At 35.6% G+C, this 26,260-nt stretch overlaps 1 protein-coding gene across 3 annotated transcripts in view; it reads right to left on the reverse strand.

The window, feature by feature from the left end:
- Nucleotides 1-18,551, reverse strand: part of LOC142342909 (coiled-coil domain-containing protein 112-like) — a 116,517-nt gene extending 97,966 nt beyond the window's left edge. For all 3 annotated transcript variants that reach the window (XM_075394576.1, XM_075394577.1, XM_075394578.1), the window contains exons 1-4: nt 18,220-18,551; nt 11,302-11,468; nt 8,035-8,260; nt 4,651-4,807 (exon numbers count right to left, since the gene is read on the reverse strand). In XM_075394576.1, coding sequence (XP_075250691.1) covers nt 4,651-4,807; nt 8,035-8,260; nt 11,302-11,468; nt 18,220-18,517 — 848 coding nt within the window. In that variant the 5' untranslated portion in view covers nt 18,518-18,551. The remainder of the gene's footprint in view (nt 1-4,650; nt 4,808-8,034; nt 8,261-11,301; nt 11,469-18,219) is intronic.
- Nucleotides 18,552-26,260: the final 7,709 nt, after the last annotated feature.

Here is a 26,260-nt window from a genome sequence, read left to right on the forward strand (position 1 = left end):
GAAGGATGTTTCTCGCAGTATTTCTCATAAAAGGATTTTTCAAATGAGGCAAACCTAAGGATTTATCAAATGTCCTTGGACCATTGCTCAAGAAATCGCCTTTGAAGCATGACAAGAAGCTGCCTCCTAACTGAATAATCAGCAAGCAAAACGGCAATTAGCCCTGTTAGAAAGATAGCAAAACAAGTAGAATAATTTCGTGATATAAATTTAAGAAAATCAAGGAGCGGTTGGCTTTTCCAAAAACCACTGAAGTTTTAAACACTTATGTCTTTCAAGATCAAAATATTTGACTCATCTTTAAAATATTAACTATTTTCTCTATTGTTTGTTTCCAAAGAGTATTTTATTCTGGCAACTCTTTCCAGCGACAAATGACTGTTTTCGAGTCCATTTATTGCTGCATCTGCAATCTCGAACACGAATGTCAAGCAATGATCACGTATACGTTCATTGATACGAAGTATCACGTGGGCACTGGTTTTGCTAAATTTTATAGTCGTGTTGTTCTCCCTGCTAAAATAAAAAAGACTGTCACGAACGCTTTCTTAAGTTGAGTTCACACAAAGGATATCTATCGCAGTATTTCTTATAAGAGAATTTTGCGCAGAAATCAAGCCTATGGATTTAACAGATGTGCTTGGACGATGAATTAAAAGTCGCCTTTGAAGAAGAATGACAACAAACTGCCTCCTAACTGAACAATCCACAAGCAAATCGGCAATTAGTCTCGCTAGAAAGGTAGCAATACATGTAGAACAATTCCGTGATAAATTTAAAACTAAAAATCAAGAGGTTGACTTTTCCAAAAAACTAAAGAAGTTTTAAACACTTATGTCTGTCAAGATCAACAGACTGAACTGATCTTTAAACTATTTTATCTATTGTTTGTATTTCAAGTCGTACTTTTATTTTGAGAACTCTTTCAAACGACAAATGAATTTTTTCGAAATCATTGCTGCATCTGCACCTCTAAGACGGATGTCAAGCAAAGATCACGTGTAAGCTCACAGATACGAATTATCACGTGACCAAGGGTTTCGCAAAATTTTATAGTCCTATTGTTCTCTCTGCTGAGACAATAAACTCATGAAAAACATTTTTTAAGTTGAGTTCCGACGAAGGATGTTTCTCGCAGTATTTCTCATCAAACGACCTTTCACATGAGGCAAACCTATGGATTTATCAAATGTCCTTGGACCATTGCTCAAGAAATCGCCTTTGAAGCATCACAACAAGCTGCCTCCTAACTGTATAATCCGCAAGCAAAGCGCCAATTAGCCCTGTTAGAAAGATAGCAAAACAAGTAGAATAATTTCGTGTTATAAATTTAAGAAAATCAAGGAGGGGTTGGCTTTTCAAAAACCACTGAAGTTTTAAACACTTATGTCTGTCAAGATCAAAAGATTTGACTCATCTTTGAACTATTATTTATTTTCTCTATTGTTTGTTTTCAAAGAGTATTTTAATTTGGCAACTCTTTCCAGCGACAAATGACTGTTTTCGAGTCCATTTATTGCTGCATCTGCAATCTCGAACACGGATGTCAAGCAAAGATCACGTATACGTTCATTGATAAGAAGTATCACGTGGGCACTGGTTTTGCTAAATTTTATAGTCGTATTGTTCTCCCTGCTGAAATAAAAAAGACTGTCATGAACGCTTTCTTAAGTTGAATTCCGACAAAGGATATTTATCGCAGTATTTCTTATAAGAGAATTTTTCGCAGAAATTAAGCCTATGGATTTAACAGATGTGCTTGGGCAATAAATCAAAAGTCGCCTTTGAAGAAGAATGACAACAAGCTGCCTCCTAAATGAATAATCCGCAAGCAAAACGGCAATTAGCCCTGTTCGAAAGATAGCAAAACAAGTAGAATAATTTTGTGATATAAATTTAAGAAAATCAAGAAGCGGTTGGCTTTTCCAAAAACCACTGAAGTTTTAAACACTTATGTCTGTCAAGATCAAAAGATTGAACTTATCTATAAACTATTAACTATTTTCTCTATTGTTTGTTTTCAAAGAGTATTTTATTTTGGCAACTCTTTCCAGCGACAAATGACTGTTTTCGAGTCCATTTATTGCTGCATCTGCAATCTCGAACACGGATGTCAAGCAAAGATCACGTATATGTTTTTCAAGTAATAATTTTATCTTGATAATTCTTTCCAGCAACAAATGATTTTTTCGAGTTCATTTATTGCTGCATCAGCACTTCTAGGACGGATGTCAAGTCAACATCACGTGTATGCTCATTGATACAAACTACCACGTGACACCCAGTTCCGCAAAAATTTATAGACATGTTGTTCTCACTGCTGAGAGATTAAAGACTGTTGTTAAAGTTTCCTTAATTGGAGTTCCGTCGAAGGATGCTATGTCGCAGAATTTTTCTCGAGAGGATTTTTCATTAAGCAAGCTCATGAATTCAACAGATGTGCTTGGACTATGGCTCAAAAAATCGCCTTTGAGGCATAACAAACTGCCTCCTAACTGAACACTCAATCAAAACGGAAATTAGTCGTGTTAGAAAGGTAGCAATACGTGTAGAATAATTTCGTGTAATAAATTTGAAAATACAAATTAAGAAGAGGTTCGCTTTTGCAAAAAACTACTGAAGTTTTAAACAATTATGTCTGTCAAAATAAAAATATTTAACTTACGTATAAACTACTTTAATGTTGGTTTTTCAAGTAGAACTTTTATTTTGAGAAACCTTTGCATCAACAAATGATATTTTTTTAAGCTCATTCATTGCTGCATCTGCACTTCTAAGACGGATGTCAAGCAAACATAAGGTGTATGCTCATTGATACAAATTATCAAGTGACCATTGGTTTCGCAACAATTTATAGTAGTACTGTTCTCCCTGCTGAGATAATGAAGACTGTAATGAAAGTTTTCTTAAGTTGAAATCCAACGAAGGATGTTTCGTAGTATTTCTCATGCGAGGATTTTGCACATAAAGCAAGCTTATGGATTTAACAGATGTGCTTGGACCATTGCTCAGGAAATCGCCGCTGAGGCATAACAAGCTGCCCCCTAACTGAACACTCTACAAGCAACACGCCAATAGGCCCTGCTAGAAAAGTAGCAATACATGTAGAATAATTACGTGATATAAATTTACAAAAAGAAAACAAGAAGAGGTTGGCTTCACCAAAAAACTACTGAAGTTTTAAACACTTATGTCTGTAAAGATCAAAAGACAACGTATACTAATTTCAATATTGTTTGTTTTACAAGTAGTACTTTTATTTTGAGAACTCTTTCCAGCAACAAATTATTTTTTTGAAATCATTATTGCTTCATCAGGACTTCTAAGACGGATGTCAAGCAAACATCACGTGTATGCTGATTGAAACGAATTATCACGTGCCACTGGTTTGGCAAAATTTTATATTTGTATTCTTCTCCCTGCTGAGAGACTAAAGACTCAAGAAAGTTTATTCGAGTTCCGTCGAAGGATGTTTTGTCGCAGAATTTCCCATAAGAGGATTTTTCACATATAGCAAGCTTATGGATTCAACAGGTGTGCACCATGGCTCAAGAAACCGCTTTTAAAGCATGACAACAAATTCCTTCATAGCTGAACACTCCAAAAACAAAAAGGCAATTAGCCTGTTAGACAGGTAGATATACATGAAGAATACATTTGTGTTATAAATTAAATGAAGTAAAAACCAAGAAGAGGTTGGCTTTCACAAAAACCACTGAAGATTTAAACTCTTATGTCAGTCAAAATCAAAACAAGATTTAATGAAGAAATTTTCCAAATAACTATCTGGTTTTGTTACTTATTAGAGATGAAAAAATTAAAGTCGCCAAAATTAGCACAGCCTTCATGACGGAACGTTACGCTACGGAACTGGAATTATACATTAGTAATGGTTTATTCCCAAATAACGCAATCAAACAAATGGATTTACGAATTAAATTTAAAACAAACCACGCAACTGATGGAATTTTTATCAACCGCGGATGATAACGGCAAAAAGCAGAATTGACGAATGAAGGAAAAAAAGACTGAAATGACCTATACCAAATACTGCATGCACTTTTAATCGTATTCTATTTTTTTCCTTTTTCCATCCCATCGTTTCTACTCTTTTTCCAAGAATGTGGGTCATGAATTTCATCAGGAGACAATCTAATTGGTTGAAAATTGCGTTATAAATTTATAAATATATCCCAATTACTTCGTTAAGTTCAATCTTAAATGTTCAGTTGAAAACAGTTGCTTATTTGAATTGAATCTCATGAGCAGAAAAAGAAGACGCTTTATTTTACCCAAAGGATAATATAATATCTCGTACAACGACACACCCGATAACTTTAATTGATCAAGTATCTAATTCGATATCAGAAAACTATTTAAATAAAAGGAAAGAATAAAGAGTTATAATAATTAATTTTCGAGATAAAAGTCAGGTAATATTTCCGAGATAAGAGTAAGGTTATCTCACCGAGGCAAAAAAAAACGAAAAAGAGGATAAAAAACTAATGCGCAATCTCTACTCGCAAAAACCACAATGAGATCAATAAAGTAACCGATTTGAAAACTAACAGCAATCAAATTTCGGAATCTTTGGATTCGCACAAACTTTTAAATCAGAATATATAGAAGTACATTCAGTAACTTGGTAACCTGTGTGCTAGCTCAACTGCCAGTCTCTCGATCACCTTTCGCTTATACACGTCCTCGTTTGAGCTAGTGCTGTGATTATTCTGCTGTTTGTAGAGCAGACTGTAGTATTTGGTGAATGTCACGTGATCGTACTCCTCCCAGCCACCTTTCAAACCTCCTGGTCAAACAAAAAGGTTGCGATTAATATAAGGCCTTCATACGCGTCTTTACCCAGCTTGTTTTTCATGAAAACTGTTTTTCATAAAAACTGTTTTTCATGACAAATTGGCACCTTTACTTACAAACATAATCCATATAAAAGAACAAGCTTTCGATAAACAAAGTTGAATCTCGCGTTGCAACCTCTCATAAATAATATCATAATCCTTGCTTTCCAAACTTGAACCACGTAATCTCAATGTTTTCCAGTAAAGTCAACTACTTTAGCACAAGTTTTTGCGCTTCCGGTGAGAAAAACGTGATGATTTGCCGTTTGAGACTGATGCTCAATCTTGAAAAACACCTTCAGCCAGCAGCAATTTTGAATTAATAATTGTTGAATTAAACGGACCTCTCTAGTGTTTTGCACCTACATGAGTCTTGCATTGTTAAACCCAGTTCTTTGGAATAAGACTCAAATAAGTGCTGCTTATGGAAAATGGATTTTCACATCTCCACTTTCTGTGTAAATACGCTCATTAAATTTTCTGATTAAAGCAATCAAAATCAAACCAACAGACTTCACAAAATACTGTCCTAAAACAGGCAGTTTACAACAACACGACGACTCTTATTTTGTCGATATTTCAACGCTCAAATTGAAGCATTTTTTCCGTAGCAACCTTGAGTACGACCTCTTCAATTGCATTTCAGAATAATAATGTCGATATAAATTCAACAGAAGAAAAACCAATTGCGTATTCAATTAATTTGCATAGAATATTTGATTTTCACCGAGGCTTTAATTCAAAAAGAGCGCCAATTGGAATTTTTAAAAACAAAATCAAAAACGACAAGAAGTCGATTTACAATTTAAAGCCAACCAAGAAAGTTTTTCCAAAGTTTACGTTACAAATCGAAAAGTAGTTTTTACTAAATGTAGTATATAACTTACCACAAACTGGCGGAATCTGCTGTATCCTGATTTCAAGTTTCAATCATTTTGGAATCAATTGGTGATATGTTCAAAAGTTAATATCTATCTCTCCTTTTCTCTATTAAAAAATTTTTCCAAAAATTTCCTGATTTGAATTACTTGCTGGTGAATGAAAGGAAAAACACAAAAGTTACTGCTTCACATTCTCAATTAAGAAAAAATAACTGCTAATTGTAACACAGCTTACAGCTCGAATTTCTTTAAAGAATCAGGAATACTTAACAGAAAATAGGAAAAGGAACGTTTTCCTTTTTTGCAAGAACATAGATTTTCTGTTGCTCCGCTTTCAAGTATCACACTTCTATTTGTGCACTTCTACGCAATTAAATTTATGTCATTAAAAAGACAACCTTAAGCAGTAATTAAGAGAAAGAACAGGTAAAAATTTCACCTAAAAACTTTTAAAGTAAAAATAAAGAGACTTCAATTAGTTTTTAACAAAAAAAGTTAACATCACCAACAAACTGAAATAGCCACGTTAACACTTTGACGCATATCGGCATCAAACCCGAAAAAGAAATGAGATATAAATTGACAAAACTTTTTAAGCAACAAAAGAGGGCAAATTTAGCGAGCAGTTTCAGTTAAATTCTATCATTGATTATCTTCCCAACTAAAATCTATTCAGCAATTACTAATATCAGCTGATAATCGCTCTAATGAATTTTGATAACCTAATGCACTATGACTTATGATCGAGCTTTATTTGTTTGTCTCGTTTTTGATTTTTCTCTTTTGACCGTTACCAAATTCACTAAATTACGTAATTCTACGAGTAAAAAAATAGAATCCACTCAGTTCAAACGGTGAGTGTGGTAAGTTAGAAGTTAAACATGAACATCATGATTTATGTAAACCGATCAACGAGATCGAAAGGCAAAACGAATTTTAAAGATGGTAGACGGGAAACGGTTCTAAGAGTCTTATCTGTCAAGAAAAATAAATTATCAATGAAATTTTAATTACTAAAGTGACAAAATTTTGAAAAAGTGAGCAAAAAATAGAAAAATTATTCTTAAAAACCAAATGAACTAACAAATAGAAAAAAAACAATTCTTTACAATATAAATATACCTAAAAAAAAAATTCCGTGCAATTGAAACCATCAATTCGCTCGCACAGCAATACGCTAGCCAACCCAGGCTCAAACTTTTCCTCATTTCAATTCCCAATGAATGCGATAGAACAACGAAATAACAAAAAAAACTGCTCAAGTAGCTTAAAGATTCAAAAAATAGCCGAAAAACCTCAATAATAAACCTAGGATTATTTATAATTTTGAAACAATATCTGAACATTCATTAATATAATATATTAACAGTTTTATCACAAATTACTGTATTAATTGAATACCCGCCCTTCCCCCAATTTTTTTCCTTTTTCTTTCCTATTTTCTATCCAATTTTTTAATAGCTCCCCTTTCTCAACATGCGATAAAATTTGATTTTAACAGCAAATCAAAAGTAGCCTCAAAGGACTGCAAAAAGATGTTCCTCTTTTTCGCTACGATGCGTAAACTAAAAGTGAAAAATTATATTTTGAGCCGGCCTCGCATATTTTTTGAAATTTTTTGAAAGAATGTTGGAACGATTAAGATTCACATGTTACATTAAACGAATGAAAATTTTCACTTTAAAAAACCTACGCACCGAATAAAATTTTGCATCGCAAGCTTTTTCCTCCCACCGTCACTATATTTGGCCCCATTTGATTTCATTTTGAGGTTTTGGTGCCATATACCGAACGGCAAAAGTAAATTCGCACATTATACACAAAATAAGCGTTAAGATTGCATCTGGAAACCTGGTAAACTTATTCCTGGATTCTCTGTTCTCTGGGTACGTAGACTTGACAGTTTCCTGAATACAAAACTATTAAATTTCCAGCGATTATGTGTCGGTCGATTCATATAAAAATCAATAACTGGAGTTCGCAATGCTTATGAAAAACCACTTCACAAAGAGGCAGTTTACCGAGTAAAATTGCAATTTAACGTTTGCTTTTGTTAAAGAGTGTAGCTTTGCTAAGTAAAACTCAACCATTGAGTTGATTTAACGCCAAAATATGATAAAGATTGAATTTTTACTTGGCAGAACTGTAGTGTGCTTGCTAACTTATTTTCGACATTCAGTATACATTAGAGGGCTGTAGCGTACATCAGGCTGCAACCAAAACAAAGTGTCATACATACTTACTTAAGTTGCATGGTATAACATGGTATACGCTTTCGGAGTCAGCTAAAACCTTACCATGTTGTTCAACGTATTTCTCATACTCGATCACCTCTGGGGGTTTGGTTGAAGACAAATCGTTTGCAATATTGTATATTTTTACTCGTGAACTTGTACTAGTGGCTGATGTGCTGTTTGCGTTAAGTGCATTTTTAGTGTCGGTCTGAGGCAAGTCCCATACATCTATTCGTCTGTCTAGCGCTGAGATCTCTTGCGATAGGGTTTTCTCGCTCAGAACGAATTTCTGTAAAAAAAAACTCATTTCCAATAATCAAAATTAAAGTCATGGACACTAAAAACGATTCCTAAATACATAAAGATGTATTTTGTGTACACGAAAAATATGCCACAAAGGATTCGGGTTCAAGCTGATAACCAACACTGACGCACTAACTTTTGTCAATCATTTCACCCTAAATTTCTCAAAAACTGTCCGTAAAAGGCTCGGCATCCAAATTGGCGACAGTGATTCCAAAAGAGGTTTGAAACCTTCATCTTGTTCAACATACAGCGGGCCAATCATGCAAACATATTGAAAAAACCAACCCAACCGTTTTTTTTTTCAGTTCAAAGATTTTGAATTGTTTTGGAGCGCTGTCTTTTTTTACGACTCGAAAAGGCGTAACCAAGACATTTCCTTTTCTAATCAATTATATTGGCGTGAAAAAATGAAACATACCCGGCAGATTGCCGGAAAATAGCCGCCGTTGATTCCAATAAGCATGATTGGGATTGAAAGAATAGAAGATCTTGAAAAAAAAAAGATTTTTGTACAAAAGCATTTTTTAAGTCCGATTTATTTTGGTGGCATTTCGTAGTTGAAAATAACGTCGAGAGAGGCTGTTTCCTATAGAGAGGCTACAGGCGCTACTATCAATACCAATAAGCATTAGAGATGGTAACTAAGACTTATAGGAACGACGTTCAAATAGCGGGCATCTAAAATTGGGCTTTATGGGTTTATCCCGTTTCTACTTCCGACTTCAATTTTTTATACTGACTCTGTTCATTTTGAATTGCTTTGCTGAGCAACTGATGTTCAAAATCACTTTTAGCAGAATGAGAGAAGAGAGAAACTAGCCTAGAGAAGTCAAAAAGATTTCACGCAAAATGTTGAAAAGGCGGCAAAATGAGGTAAAGCGAAACAATTTTTTATTCGACGAAGTAAAAAAAACATAGCAGGACAAGTCCTGACGTACAATTCAAAGAATTTTCATTGACTAAACAGGAAAACTAGACCTAGAATGGCTTATGAGTGAATTCAGAAAACCATTTTTAAAAAAATGAGATCAAAAAATAAGAAAAAAACAGAAAATCAATATCAAAATGCCGCATGTGAACAGAAAAACCCCCAGCGAGAAATGAAAATTTAATTCAAATAAAAAACTAGGCCTAGAATGAGCTGTGAATGGATTGGGAAAACCATTTAGAAAAAAATCCAATCCAAAAAATCGAAAAAACAGTAAAAATCAGAGTGAAATTGCCGCATGTGAACAAAAAAACCACTACCGAGAAACCGAATTTTTGTTCAAACACCGTTTTCTCACTCTACTTTAAAATTAGAGCGAAAAAATTCACGCCGCAAAACCGCTCGCTTTTTCGCTCCATTTCCTGTTTCGGCGTGACCAAAATCACTACTCCAATTTGACTTCAAAAATCATGAAAATGTGTGAACAGATCTTAAAAAAAAAAGACAGCGCCCCAATACAATTCAAATTCTTTGAATTGTAAAAAAGGAGCGCTATAATAGCCGGCTGAGAAGATGAGGGCGGCTATTAAAAAAATGGAGCGTTTTGGGTGCAGAACAAAATTGACTGGAGCAAAAGTTTTTTTTGTTCATAACGCGGTTTTCGAGAGAGCGAGAAATTGAGGTCTGTTAACGGCTTTAACAGATAGTTTTTGTTTAATGTTTTTTTATCGGTTTAGTGTTTTGAATATGCAATAATAAATAACTTTAAGCATGTACAAAGATTAATTAAAAAATTTTTGGTAACTAATCGTAGTTTGAAACAGTTTTTAAGATTTTCTGGTTAACAGGTTTCCTTGAATACTGTATTAAAATTAGGGCTGTTTTGAAAACGGTCTGAAGGTTTCTGTCAATTAATAAGAGTTTTATGCTAATTTGAGGCTCAGCTATTTTGCTGATTTTTTAAAGCAAATTTAGTCAATTTCTGCTTTCGTTTTACTGCCTAAGGTAGGATTTGAAATAACTCTTGAGAATTTTTTGTTCAGAAATCTAAGCCATTTTTCTTAATATTTTGCAGTTGTTTTCTCTAGAGTCTTCTCAGCCTATTATGACTTGCCTTTAAGTGCCCTTGTAGTACTAAATTTTTACGTACTAGTAAGTACGTACTAGTTTTTTAGACGTTGATTTCTTTTATTCTTCGATTCGCTTCCGGATTTCTTCCGGTTATGTTTATTTTGAGGTCTTCACAAATTTTGATGAATATTGAAGTCCAACTGGAGTAGTGATTTTAGTCACACTGAAACGAAGTGGAGAGAAAAAGCAATTGGTTTTGCGTCGTGAAATTTTTCACTCTAATTTTAAGGTTGATTAAGAAAAAGTTGTTTGAAAAATTTTCTTTCTCGCTAGTAGTTTTTGTTCACATGCGGCAATTCGACTTTGCTTTTTACTGGTATTTTATTTTTTCAATCGGATTTTTTTCTAAAAGGCCTTCCGAGCCCATTTCTGGGTCTAGTTTTTTTGTTGAGAGAGCGAAAATTATCTGAATTGTAGGTCAGGTGATTCCTCTTTTTCCCGTGATTCATCTTTTTATATTTCTACATCTTGCCTGTTCTCACCTTTTCTATCCGCCACCTCTACAGTATTCATAACCCTTCACTCGTCGAGGTACTGTCTTATGACTTCAATTCGCTTCACCCTCATAGATTCCTTCCTAGCGTAAAGAACGGTGGTTATCACCATTGAGAAGTTATCGAAATCGTCGGCGAAGCCGAATTGTTGAATAACTTTGAGGGCAATAAAAGCCGTGTGGTTACGTTTTTAATCATTTTTAATCAACTCTCCTTGCGATTACAACAGTTGACTAACATCAGCCACACTGTAATTGACCAGACCATCTTCTTCCGCCACTCTTCATATAGAAACAGTGGGAGAGAAAAGTCTTATCCCAAAGATGAGTTTCGCCACTGTTGAGATTTTTGTAGTATTCATTGGGAGCTAACAACTTATTTCATCGTAAGTTAGATACCTGTTGTTATCACAACGACAGCTCATACGTTTACTCCTCATTACTTTTGTTCAAACTGCGTTTCATGGCTTACTTCGTAGTTTTCACGATGTGCGCTCTTGAAGAGGTTGATGTTGGAATCTATCTCCTCCACTTTCTCTTTCAGTCTCTCCACTGAGGTAGTTGAGCTAGGAGTAATCTGACCCCCACCTATTGCTGAGCCTGCTCGGGCAGAGGACGCATCACCATGGGCAGGAGTTCCTACAAAATGCTGGCTATAATTGGTTAATAATATCGAACTGTATACTATTCAATTCTAAGTGGCAACAAGGACCTCAACAACGTGCCCTATTATTGCGGGAACCAACATCAACGCTTAACGTCTGACGAATTACGCTCAAATGACCGGGACGTGGCCGCCTTTAGTTAGAGTTGCCTTAGAGAGAAAGCAAAAAGCGGTGGTCCAGAACTACCAAAATAACCCATTACACCATTTAAAAAACACCGATTTAGCAAGTCCTGTGACCGCACATTTAGAAGCTAATAAAGCAATTTATCCCGATTCTGAGGACAAAAAAAACACTCGACCAAAAAATCGCATTGAAAACTCAGCCAGAACCAAATGATTAATAAAAACTTTGTTCTTTGTTCAAGAAAATTACAAAAAAAACGAAGCATCTGGAGATATGTACTTTCATCGGCACAAACAGATAGATTTCGTAAAAGTTCCAATTGCACCTTGGATACGAGCAACTATTTCGGCTCATGAACTTAGGCTATTAAAATCTGTAATCTTTTAGTTAATTACACTTCACAAAAGCATATATGGCTCTGCTTTCAGAATTCTGAAAACTCAGCTTTTCACGAAATGTTTGAACAAAGAGCGAACAAGTAGTACAGAATATACTTTTCCATTTTGAAACATGCTTTTTCGGGAACAATGAAGCTGTTGCATGTAGTTCACAACCACATGAGCACATCCACTTGTAACAATGGAGGAGGATTTTTGTGCTGAACCAAACTTTCTTGCTCTGTTAATTTTGGGAAGGTATGAGTGATGCTAAAAAATCCGTCGAGAGTAGAAGATTCCCATTGCAGGAATTTTAGAAATCTGTCTCTTTCGAGTTCTCGAGGTTTCATGATTAGGGAAAATTCCGTTGGTTGCACTGTCGTTGAATTATTCGGTAAATTTCAGTCAAATTTTTCTCTATTCCGCTGAAAAAAAAGTTGGTGAGCCGCTTTGCGCCACTCTTTCTGCTAATATACTGTCCGATTTTTTAAAACCATTTAGCTTCTTCCATATTGTACCAGTAGCAAGTCACTTTAAGCCGACTTTCATATATTTGTCAGGACAGCTGAAATCTGTCCACACCATTGTACTAACATGAAGTGAGCTACTCCACTAGCTAGTAAAGTGATCATGAATTGCAGCTTCACTGTTAGTTTCCAATTTTGGTTCAACCGTTTCAATACAAGTGGTCATTTTAAATATTCTAATCAAAACCCGAAGGAAAATGATAGATCAATCATTAAATGGCTCCACTAACAAAAACGTCTAAAACAAACAATTTACCGAAACTTTTGAGACTTAAGAATTGGCTTCCGGATCTTTGAAAATAGTTGTTTTTCCGAAAAAAAATTCTGTAGGCTACATTCTACCTCATTTTCCAAGTAGCTCTCCGGCCACTGTTATAGACTCCGCCATCACAGTCAAAAATAATCATTAAAAACAAAAAACCGCTAAAACAATTCTTTTTACTCTTGGAGTTACCGTTTCTGATATCAAAATATAGCCATTAGCGGCTCATGTTTTGAGAAAAATTTAGAGAATCTGGGCAACCGACTTCAGCAGAAATTTTTAGTCCACATCTTTTCACAGCCAGGATGGTTCAGTAATAAAATGCAGTATTAAAATGCAATTTGTGAAGTAGATATTGCACAACATTTTTGCTGTTTAATTTAAACTCAACAAAACTCGGTGACATTTTTTGAGAAAAAAATTTAAGCTGAAATCTTGTCTAACCATTTGGTAGATTTTCCATCAGTGGTATATTTTTCAATGAGCTAAATAATAGATGATAAACCATTTAGTCATTTGTTAGCAAACCGATTGCTTCACTTCTCTGCAAATCAGTGTGTGTTTGTTTAAGACAAATTTTGTGCAACTGATTGCTCTTACTGAACCTCCTCAATTTCTGAGGAACTTCCCTCTGTTGCAAAGTAATTAAACATAACCGACTAACGTCGCGCGAGTCGCTCTCAAACGACCGGCGAGCGGTTGGCTCCGTCAGTAGCTAGCTTTAGCTTAATTGAAGGGGCGTGATATAAGCGCAGCAGGGGGGGGGGGAGGGTGGGTGCACCGAGGGGGTTTGAGGGGTGGCGTGGGAGAGGTGGTGTGTGGGTGGGGGCGGGCAACGGTAGGAGAGTCGTTTTTTGCTGCACGGGGACCTTAGGGCCTGAACGATGTGCAGGGGTGGGGATTGGGGGGTGGGGGTGCTGATGGGGGGGGGGGGTGAAGTGAGGGCGTTGCTGATGGGGGGGGGGGTGGTTTGTCAACCTCTAAGAACCGCCCTTCAAACCAAAGTCTCCAAAACAGTTTCTGAGAATCGCATACTTGGAGACTAGAGAGCTGAACGGCAGTAAGAGCGCTTAATGCCCGCTGGGCGCTACCTGTTTATCCCGTTTTTGAGGACGAAAAGTCAAATGGGTCAGACGAAGAATCGGTCAAGCAAAAAATCGCATCAAAACATAGCCAGCAGATTGCCGGAAAATAGCCGCGATAAACGCTAGTGGCCTTCCATGAATTGAAACTACTAAAGAAATAAAGATAGACAGATTGACCACCAGTCCTTTAATAGATTAGACTTTTTTGTTAGATTCGGACTGTCAATTTTATGAGACACAAACGCTCTATAAGGAAAAAGCCCTAATGAAGGTTTATAAAATTAATATTTGACATCAAAAACTCAAGACTCCAAAACTGAAGAATTAGGGCATATACGTTTGGCACTAATTAGAAGAACACTATTGACCTTTAACTAGCAAAGTTCATTATGCGAGTTCAGAAATCAATTTTTTTAGTGAGGTAAGTCTAGCAATTGACCTAAAAGCAGAACAAATGACGTCACGCACGCAAATTTCAACAGCAAAGCAGAAAACACAGCCGACAGATTGCCAAAAAATAGCCGCGATAGACGCTAGTGGCCTTCCATGAATTGAAACTAATAAAGGAATAAGATACACATTGACCACCAGTCCTTTAATAGACTAGAATTTTTGTTAGACTCGGACTGTCATCTTTATGAGACACAAACGCTTTATAAGGAAAAAGCCCTAACGAATAATTATCAAAATTAATATTTGACATCAAAAACTCAAGACTCCAAAACTCAAGAGTTAGGGCATATACGTTTGGCACTACTTAGAAGAACACTATTGACCTTTAACTAGCAAAGTTCATTAAGCCAGTTCAGAAATCAATTTTTTTAGTGAGGTGAGTCACGCAATTGACCTAAAAGCATAACAAATGACCTCACGCATGCAAATTTTAACAGCAAAGCAGTAGAAAACACAGCCGACAGATTGCCGGAAAATAGCCGCGAGAGACGCTAGTGGCCTTCCATGAATTGAAATTAATAAAGAAGTAAGATACAGATTGATCACCAGTCCTTAAATAGACTAGACTTTTTGTGTTAGATTCGGACTGTCATTTTATGAAACACAAACGCTCTATAAGCACTAATGCGCAATTGACCTAGAAGCAGAAATGACGCCATGAACACAAATTTTAACGGCAAAGTATTAGAAGTTGCTGAAGTCATTGAAAAAGTCAATTCCAAGAAGTCAGGGTAAGGCGAAACAAAGATCTGTTAGAGGATTAAAATAGGAGCGCAATAATAGCCGCCTGGAATTGCTGACGCGGCTATTAATCACTGAAAATGAAGTCATTTCCAAGAAGTCAGGTCGCAAGAATCATCGATGGAGACGACGAATTAAAAAAAAACACGATGTTCCCAATAATAGGCGCTAACGCTTCGCGGGTTGCTCCAACAAATTACTTCTATTTGACGTTTCCAAAACTGATTGTGAAAGGCATTATTTTCCTGTTTGAACACAGAAGTACTAACAAATTGAGACATTTGTTGTAAAATTCTTTGCGAAGATCAGTCTTACACGAGCCGTCTTGTTGTATTTCCCTTTGACGTTTCAATATATTCTGTTTCTTTTTAAATTATTGGTTCCCAATTCCCATTTTTCAACTGTTCTTGTAGAATCGTTTTGGTGGTTTTGAACAACTTATTTCAAGTGCTTTATTTTTTGGGATATCAAAGTGGTGAATACAATTGTATGCTCAAATAGACATGATGGCTGACTATCGTTTTTTAAAATTATTTGCATGTCTTTTCCACGGAAAAAGTTGTGCTACATCAAAATTGATTTTAGTTTCACCTTGTTTTCTTCAAACGCACCAAAAAAATGCCCAATCAAAAAAGTATTAAGGACAACTTTGAACAAAATTGACGAGAGAATAGATCAAGTCACAACTATGACGAACATTTATTGCAAATTCCAGATTAAACTAAAACAAATTGAGTTTCAATTAAAACAAACGTGAATTCGCATCAAATCTTGCAAAAAACGATCTTCGTTAGGCAAAAACATTTTCCTGAAATTTCGGAGAGCTTCTACGCTCAATTGGTTATTATTTCTCGAATGTAAATATAAACCGACTAATGTCGGAAGAATTGCTCTAAAAGTCGGAAGAATTGCTTAAAACATAGCAGGACAAGTCCAGAAATACAATTCGAAGAATTGAATGAAAAACGTAGAAGTGCTCTACCTGACCAAAAGATCAATTGAACAACGCCAGCCAAAACACAAACAAAATCATCTCGAAAAAATCAGAAACTAAGACAACCTAAACAAACTAAACACAAATGTACTCATTGCAAAAACTCTTGGAGCTTTTATACCCTTAAGGCAAAACTGATCCCTGTAAATATACCTATCTCAAAAATATGTTGAAAACCAATTTTTGTTTCTGAAATCGGTCCAGTATTATCTCGGCAAGACCTGAAAAAAATCATGGGCCCTTGAAGATCGATTAACTCGAAAATGACCAACTTTTTTAATGAAATTAATTGTAAATTTTAATGAAATGTTGCTAAAAATCGTGATATTAATATCTTTAAAATCATTTCTGTGTCTCTAGAGGCTATCCAGTAACCCAATTCTCAGCCCTGAAAAAAAAACATTGGCTGAAAGATCGATAGGCATTAATCTTTAGAAAAAATTTCAGATTTCAATAAATGGAAATTCGTTCTATTAAGATGTGGAAAAAACATTCAATTGCCCGCTACAAATTTTAATAGCATACCATCAAACCCTGGATGAGGTGATCTGTCCACTGAAGCCAGAAAAAGTGAAAAAAAGACGAATGTTTGAAAAATTGCAAATTCTATCAAAAATTGGAAAGGCTAAATTGTTGAAAACAAATCGATTGAAAATCACAACCATGTAGTAACTTTTTATCAGACCGTGGAATAGGTTTTCTTACACCTGAGAATGGACAAATATCAAAAATTGACAAACATTTTAGGAAACTGTGAAAAAAAAATTGCAGATTGTCAAAAAAAGCTAAAATTTGAGACATTAAAAAGTTGAAAACCAATCCATTGTTAATAGAAACTATGCAGTGCCCTATCAAACGTTAAAGGAGATCTCCTGATCCCTGAAGCTGGAAAAATTTGAAAAAAATTGCAAAAATTAGTATCATTTTGCGTGTTTGGGTTTGTACTAACGAAACATATAGCTCATAAAATGGTCATAACAAGTAATTTTGTCTCGCAAAAGGCCGTCATCAAGGTAAGACTAATTGAACAAAAAACCATTTTGAGCCCAAAAACTCCTAAAAATGACCTTTTAACCTTAAATTAAGGTCATCCCAGCAGCTGCATCACTCTAAGCACTTGAAGGACTACTAAAGCCCACTTTGGACCTCTAATGAAACTTAATGCCCGCTGGGCTTTAACTGTTTATCACGTTTTGAACTATTGAAGTCATTGAAAAATGTGTGAATACATCTTTAAAACACATGATGGCTGACATGATGACTGACTATCGTTTTTTAAAATTATTTGCATGTCTTTTCCACGGAAAAAGTTGTGCTGCATGAAATTGATTTTAGTTTCACCTTGTTTCCTTCAAACGCACCAAAAATATGCCCAAGTATTAAGGATAACTTTGAACAAAATTGACTAGAGAGAAGAGATCAAGTCACAACTATGACGAGCATTCATTGCAAATTCCAGTTTAAACTAAAACAAATTGAGTTTCAATTAAAACAAACGTGAATTCCGATCAAATCTTGCAAAAAACAATCTTCGTTAGGCAAAACCATCTTGCTGAAATTTCGGAGAGCTTCTACGCTCAATTGGTTATTATTTCTCGATGTAAACAAACCGACTAATGTCGGAAGAATTGCCCGCGAACGATAGCCGGAATTGACACCGCCGGAATTCGAACCATTGCCCTCACGCTCCATAACCACATGCACTGACCACTCGGCTATCAGGCCCTTGAACAAGCTATGCTGTGCTGCAATCGACTTTATATTAGCAACAAGCTTTACTTCGGAGTGAGCAATAGAGATCGCTCAAAAATGAAGAACGAAAGCGTGAAAAAGTCACTTGAAAAGTATAAGAATGTTCTAGAAGAAAAGCGGAAAATGGTCAAGCGAAGAAATTTGCATTTAAAAAAATCAACACGTTTACAATAATTGCTATGAAAGAGCAATTAATAAACTTAGAATATCGGAGAGAAAAACTGCATGCCTTTCTCGTTTTGATCACGACGCACAACTGCACACAATAGTGCTCTCTCGGGGGGCAAATTCGGGCGCAAAACAACGATAATTACATCTTACGTGCACTCAAACTTACTCTCACATACCTGCTCCAGGTTTCAGTTCTAAAAAGTTTTACCACAATGGTTTCACCACAATGTAACCTACCTGCACCAGGTTTCAGCTCCAAAACTGTATTTCTGAAAGCGCTCACATTGCTCTTCAGCTTGTCTAGATCTCGTCGCATTTTAAGAGCTTCATTTTTTCGCTCCTCTTCAATCTTGATATTGGATTCCTCCAAATCGGAATAGAAAGGCCTCATCTCCGACTTTTTACTGAAGACTGTGTTATTCCGTTCACGTTCTAGCGCCTTGATTTTCTGTTGCAACTGGGAAATTTCTTTCAGGAGCTTCACTTTCTCATCGTTTGAAGAAGCTTTTTGTTCTACTTTTACAGCTGGTCGCATTGCCTTTAATTTCTGAAAGTTATATAAAGACAGAAATCAAAATCATCAACTTAAACTATGTCAATCTTGACTGACCAGCATAATATTTATTGCTTCCCGTCTATATCAGCCGGAAATTGAAAACGTTCTATAATTTCATACTCAAAAGACAGCACGGAAAAAAACAACTTCTCAAAAAATGTTACCTTCTATTTTACGCATTGGATGGGAATCTTTTCATAAGTGCTCATATTTTGCTTGCTGCTTATTACTCATGACCGCAGCTATTCATATTAGGAACTTATTGACTTCAATCACATGCATAAAACAGATGGCTTTTTTACTACTGCGTTACTATGAAGCCGCATTTCATTCATAGTAAAAACATAGCCGGCAGATTGCCGGAATAGCTGCGAAATAGACTTGCATGCCGTAAAATACAGATGGAAAAAGATACAGAAGTGAGTTGATAATAGTTATCGCCGCCGCCTATAAAATTTACAAGTTTATTTCAAAGGAGGTTGTTTTTGGGTGCAAAAAAATTTTCCCTGTCGCTCGCGTCTCGAACCGGCGATCTCCGTATTAACAGCCAGTCGCCTTAACCACTCGGCTGTCGGACCATACAATCCGACAAAATGTTTTCTTACAATCAACTTTGTTTTAGGAACAGATTCTGTTTCTGAATAACCGCAGTTTAGGTCACGCAGAAAGCGTGAAATCAAGCGCGAAAAAGCCATTTAAGCAGTGACGAGACAGAATGTTCTAGAACAAATGTAAAACGAAAATGAAGCGTCAGACGACGAAACAAAAACATAGCCGGAAGAATTCCGGAAGCGACTCGAAGCACCAAAACTTCACGAAAAGCTGAAGCCATTACCTTTTGTATTAAACCATTAAATCATTACCTCCCTGGGTCTGATCTAAAAATCGGTGAAATTTAAACCACTGTCCCCAAGAGAAAGAAAATGCAGCAAAATTTTATTATTGAAAACGTTTGGTAACGTTAAAAAAGTCTGAAATTTTTAGGATTGTCAAAAAACTGACTGCCTGACAAAGCTGACAGGGCTATCAATTGCCCTCAGATAATTAATGATTCTAAACTCAAAAAGATCGCGAAAGCAAACGGCAGATAAATTCAAAAAAGACAGGAAAGTCAAAATTATTCAAAAAAGAGTGCTCTAAGAATCAGAGAACCACTACAATTAGATTTCTAATCACGGCATTTAAGATAAAATGATACATGATTCTTCCTTGTTGTATATATGCTAGACAACATGATTTCATGCTAATTCAAAAATTAAATTAATCATAGAAAAACAAAAGCAACAGAATAATATTCAAAGGCAAAAAATCGTCGAAAAACAATACCAAGCCCGGAAGAAAATTGCAATGAATATTAATAGGTAGAAATGTTGGAAAAGACTTTCTAGCAAAGTCCCAGTACTGCCTTATTTTGAATTAAATCAATTGCAAACCGAAGAAAGCAAGATCTAAGAAAAAGCTGAATTCAGTCAATTTTCTAAAAACTGAAAAAATCAATATAACGAATATAAAAGTAGGTGCCAGGACAATAGTAGAATGATACAAACAAGAATGTGAAGAATATGGACACAATGTTAGGAACACCGTAACAAAAAGACAAATTCTTGATTTTTGAAAGTCAAAAATCAAAATTAAAAAAATCAAGAAAAACGAGTACATTTCATTTCTCAGCATTCGAGACATAGAAAAGACAACGAGTCATTCGAGACAAAAATCCAACTTGCTGAACAGAATAAAACAAGAAAAAGCAGAATTCAGACATACAAAACAATGCAACATTTTGCAAAAAGTGGCAAAAAATATTTAAGACTGCATTTATGAAAAAAAAAATTATCTGTTTTTTCAAAAACTTAACACCAAAAAAATGATTGAATTTTTATTGAAACGAAATAAAAGTCCCTCATGTTCCTGAAAATACTATTTCTAGTAATTAAAAGCAAAATACTAACAAAAAACTGAAAAAAATTGGCAAAAAACTACGAAAATCGGATTAGCAAATGTACAATTTTATGGAACAAAATTACATCGAAGTAGAAAGAGGCATTGAGTATATGAATTATCAAAGGGAAGTTGCCATATTAACTGATTTTTCACAAAAAACAGCTAAAAGATCCAAAAATGAAGAAATTACTAGAAAAAAAACCAAAAATTAACTAAAAAATCAAGAAATATGTGCCAATTTCGCATTTGAAACGCAATTTCAGGCTATGCAAAATACTGTGCTATCAATTTCCGGGGTTTACATTTCAACATAGCATCAATTAAAAATTATTTCTACAAAAAACCAAATTACAAGCATAAAACTAGGCCACTTAGACGAAAAAACGGCTAAAAACGGTTAACTATATATGCCATTCAGTCAAAAACTACTTTTCAATGTCAAAAAAACATTCACTAAACGCAGCGCATGATCAAAAAACTTCTCTCGCTCAGAAAAAATTAGTTCACACTGCAATTTTACTCGCTTTTGCTTTTAGGTCAAAACATCGTCTGAACGAATAGTACTTCCGGTAAAAAAAAAACCTTAAGAAAACCAATACTCCTCTTCGAGTCGTAAAAAAACCAAGAGCACCGCAATATAGCTACGCTCAGCTTACAGCTTCGCAGCTATAATAAATTTGTGAGATCGAACAATTTATGGAGCGAGAAGTGAGCGAATGCTCCTTGGTACGTGAACCGTGAATACAGACTGCGTCAACAGGTAATTGTCTTCAAAGATAATTGCATCGGAGACAATATCTCGATGATTTGATCCTTTACCGATTCCACCATTTTGCTACCACTCGTTTCGATAGGTGTTACTAAAAAGTATTGCAATTAAAATTTATTCGAAGATTCGTATAAGCTTTCAGTATAGACAAATAGCGATAATGTTTGACAACCAGTGAAGTATTCGAACTACCACCAAACTATCAAAATAATATATGTAATATTGTAACAACTTCAACTAATCGAACAGGCATAATAGACAACTGCTAACAAAATATTGGCCCACATCATTGGAACAATTAGGTTACCTCAAACCATGACAAGACGTTCTCCGGAACTTAACTCTCACACCCTCCCTACAGAAGTTCAAATTTACAAAATAGCGATATTTTAGAACAGTAAAGTCAAATCCCATCGTTTTTTTGTCAACCTTGTGTACTTGTTATTCAAAGCGATATATGACAAATATCTACTCGCACGTTTTACTGCCTTCCGCCATGTGGTTCAACTGAGCGCCAAATGAACACAAATGCATAAAACCTAATTAGTAAATGATAGTTGAATAAAACTAATTGAATAAAGTCCCTGGTATTACAAATCATTTTTAAAAACGGAGCAGCTGGAAAGCAATTAAAACTATTAGTAGTTGCTCTAAAAATTTCAGCTCTTCAACTAAATTTTTATTCAACAGGTAGTTTGTCAATGACAAGGCGGTAAATTGTTTTTCTAAATGAGACAGTAGTGGAGGAAAAACATAATGGGTGTAAGTTAATGTTCACCAAATCCATGATCACCGTTTAAAAAACTTCACCAGAATCATATCGATTGAAAAATTTAAATTTTGGTTTTTAATGGAGCTCTACTCAATTTCAGCCTGCTTCCTGGCTAATGACGTCATTAGAGGCTATCATATACCACTAAGATTTGAAATAACAAAATTACATTAATTTCGGCGTACTTTTCATTGACTTCTAATATCCAATCCAAATCCAAATTGGGCTGCTAAGACAGTGCTGTCCTTAGCCCGCCATATTCATGTCTAACAAGCGCTCTCCACTGACTACGATTTCCAGCCACTTCTTTGGTCAAATTAAACCATTGCTTTTCCCAATTTTTCCATGACAGTTTGGGAGGCTTAACTTGTTTTTTCAGATCGTCTCGGACAATTGTTCTCCAGCTTTTTCGTTTTCCTCCAGGAGCTCTTTTGCAATTCTCGCCTCTTTCAAATTCCAATACTGCGTTGGGAATGTCAGATGGTTTCATGCGTAGAACATGTTCAAGCCATTTCATTCGGCGTTTTCTGATTGTCAAGGGAATCAGGTCGCATTTTGCAATTGACGATAATAACTCCATGGGGAGGTCTTGCCCTTTGTGGAGACATTGTCACAGGCAGCGGATTGCAAAAGACTGTAAACTTTTGAGGTCACATTCTTTTATTGGCCAACTTTCACATCCGTATAAAAGTACACTTCTCATGCATGCCTTGTATAACTTGACTTTGATTGATTGAGGAATGTTTCTCTGGTTCCATATTTTTTCAGGTTATTAAAGCTTCCTGCGGCTTTTCCAATTCTTGCTTTGGATTCCAATGTTACATTGCCGTCTAATTTAATTTTGCTTCCCAATCATCAACACGCTCTAGTTCTTCGCTGCATACATAGAATTTCTGGTATTCATAATTGGAGCAGAATTTAGTTTTGCCAACGTTGAGTTGTAGGCCGACACGCGATGCATTGTTAGTAACATTATCAAGTAGATTCTGTGCGTCATACTTCTAATATCAAACCGCTGCCAATTGAGGTCAATAGCTGCAAATTGTGAATTAGAAAATGTAGTTTAAGCAAAACGCGAAAAACTCATGGGCGTCGGAAAGTTGAACTGGTTAGCGTAAATTTTGCAAAACAGGACACGTTTACAACAATTGCTCGAAATTTCACTGGAGTGCAATTGAACAATATTTTGAAAACCAATTTCTATAAAATGCTTCAACTTATACAAAAATGAAGCAGCTTTCAGATTGTGTCTGCATAATTAGAACTCTCCAAAATCAAGTAGACATTTTTCTAATGTTGACTACGAAAAATTGAATTTGCTATGCTTTGTGTTAAATAAAAGTTATTACCGTTCACGGCATTAAAAAATCACGCAAAGAAAATTTTTAAAGTCTTTGTAGAGACTCCTCTATTCGGAGGAAAAAACTATTATTAACTCTTGCAGTTACTTCCATATCTGCTCATAGTTTGGTAATTATTAAAGAATTTAGTTTACATTTGCATCATAAAAAACGATTCGAGAAATCTTAAATACACCTTCTAAGAAAAATGCGCCTAGTAACAAATCGTGTGACTACTTTCATAGTGGTATGTCAAAATTGCTATACACTTTGAATTTCCCACTCCGACTCCATGCGGCTCAGTCTTTCGCTTTCCGAGAAAAATGTAACTAGAGAAATGCCGTTGACAACCTTTTACCTTCAATTGAAGAGTTCTGTGACAAGAAATCTGACGTCGGGTAACGCAATTTAGTTCTACTTTAATTCAACCCGAATTAATTAACCGCCAAATATTTGAAATCCTATAAATTCATCCGTCATTTTAACCCCGCAATTTATCCACCCGAAACCGTTTCACGCTGAAGACTTTTATCTATTTCGACGTCTAAATGAACAATTAGCGAAACTAGAGTTCAAAGGATTCCTTGACTAACAACAAAAGCGTTTCACGAGTAAGCCATTAAAAAGTTTGGTTCTCTGTGAAATCGCAGAACAACACTTAAACAAGTTTGAAATCTGTTTAGTTTGTTGCATTTTGGTCTGAATTGGGGAAGCTTAAAAGCTGACTTAGTCTAGATGGACAAACTGGTAATTTCCAAATTAAACGATCTAAGCTAAACTTTGACATATTTTTTGGGCCAGCACAAAGAGCTAATGAAAACAAAATTCAGCAGTGTTTAACAGAAAATTCAATTAAATCAGAATTTATATTTTTGCTAGCAGTTACGTTGTGCAGGTTTTATACCTAAATGTTGAAAAACTAAGTTTCAAATAAAGGGTCCCATCATAGAGCTAATATCAGCATCAAATTCTCTAACAAGTCACGATATGACGCGTCGTCGTATTTCCCTAAGGACGCCAGCCGGGCAACACCTTCAAAAGTAAAGATTACATTCAAACTTCAATTAACACCAAAAACACTAACACATCCAAATACACCATTGTTACAAACTGGCAATAGGAAAGATAGCTTTGAGATTGCCAGAAAATGACCGCAAAAGTTTCGTATATACGCAGTATCAAAAAGATAATAAAAACACAAATATTTTTTTCTTTTAAGGATCTGATTTAAGATTTTTCATTTTTAAGGATCTCTTTAACATATTGCTGCGTCTATAAGTGCACTCAAATACCCTTCAAATAGAGTGACTCGCACTCACTTGACATTGTCCCTTTAAATTAAAGTAAACAAAAGTCAATTTGAGAGTGAGGGTAGTCATTTTTGAGAGTAAGGTGTCACTTGTAACAAAAAATTTAAACACACAAATGAGCAAAAAAACATTCTGCACTAAGAAAAAAAATGAAGTCACGCAAGGAGTTCAGTCGAAATTGTACGAACAAAAGTGAACAAAAAGCAGATTAGCACGTCAATTGCTCGTAATAAAAATTCTTTTTACAAAATGAAGAAATCAAGAGAAGGCCAACAATAGCCGCAGCTATGAATTTGCGGCTAATACAAAAAGAATTAATATCAGTTTTGCTCTTGTGAGCCCCGATCAAAATTTGAATTATTCCTTGCAAGCTCTTTTAATTTTCCTTTCTGAAGTGTTTTTGTCCACCTGTAGCATTAAGAAAATCAATTGTGCGTTAGCGACATCTTGAAGATAAGTCAAAAACTAGAAATTCTTGGGTGAGACCCACTGAACAACGCTTCTGTCGAAGGTAATCAGAAATAGTTGTTCTGCCTCTTTGATTTCAGAGAAGGCTCCAGAAGAGGACACTTGGTATACTTTGAAGATAAAAACAAAAAAAACAAAGCTTGTCGACCGTCTTTTTCAATACAAGCTATCTAAATGCTGTTGATCTGCTACATTAGCTATTTCAAAACTAACTGCAAAGAATAGCTCTATTTCCTTTGGTTTTCCGAACGCGAGAACTGCTATCAGTTTAAGAGTTTCAACTTAAAGGTTTTCTGTTCTGATAATTTCTTTCAATCCTAAGTCTACAATTTTATCACAAAATTTAAATTAAGGTGAAAAATCCCAGTAAGATTGATTGTGAATGCTGGTAGTTTTTGAAGTCATTAATAGGGGTAAGTTCAAAACCAAGCAAAACTGGTCTCAAAATCTGGAGCAGTAGTTGCAAAGAAAAATATTATCAGCCGAAAGTTTTTTCTGTTCTGTGAAGGATAGCAAACAAACAAGAAATAGATTTGTTATGGCAAAATCCTTGTACTGGAGAAATCCAATGGGAGGGTTTTAGATGCAAGGTTTGTGTATGTCTATTGAAAGGTTGAGAAGGTCAAGCTTTCACATCTGGAGGACAGTACCCACCAAATCTCTGCTGATTGCTGACTCCCAGGCCCGCCACATTGACGCGGGAAATCTCAACATCCTCTCGCTTCCTGGAGCTGGTATCAAGCACGTCTACGACTTCCTACCCCCGAATGACCGGTTGAGCTCATCATCCTCTTCGTCGGAGGTAACGACTGATACGACGGCTTTTAACCATCCTCCATCCCGCCTCCAAAGTAGCGAACGATATCATTGAAATAGTAAACCTTTTGTCCGAACGTGCAAAGAAAGTATTCGTACTTGGCGTACCCAAACGTGACGAAAATAAGCTCAGGTCCAAAGCTGTTGCTAACATATTGGAGGCTATTGCTGCACGTAAGACTAGAGAGAAACCCCAAGTCGCTTGGCAATTCAGAAGTGAGTACATACGTCTCAGGACAGTGATACTTCAGAAAGGACAAGATACATCTAAACGACGACGGTTTAAATAACCTCAAAAACCTGATC

This window comes from Convolutriloba macropyga, chromosome 7, assembly GCF_964194025.1.
Source record: "Convolutriloba macropyga chromosome 7, txConMacr16.3, whole genome shotgun sequence".
Taxonomy (NCBI): Eukaryota; Metazoa; Xenacoelomorpha; order Acoela; family Convolutidae; genus Convolutriloba; species Convolutriloba macropyga.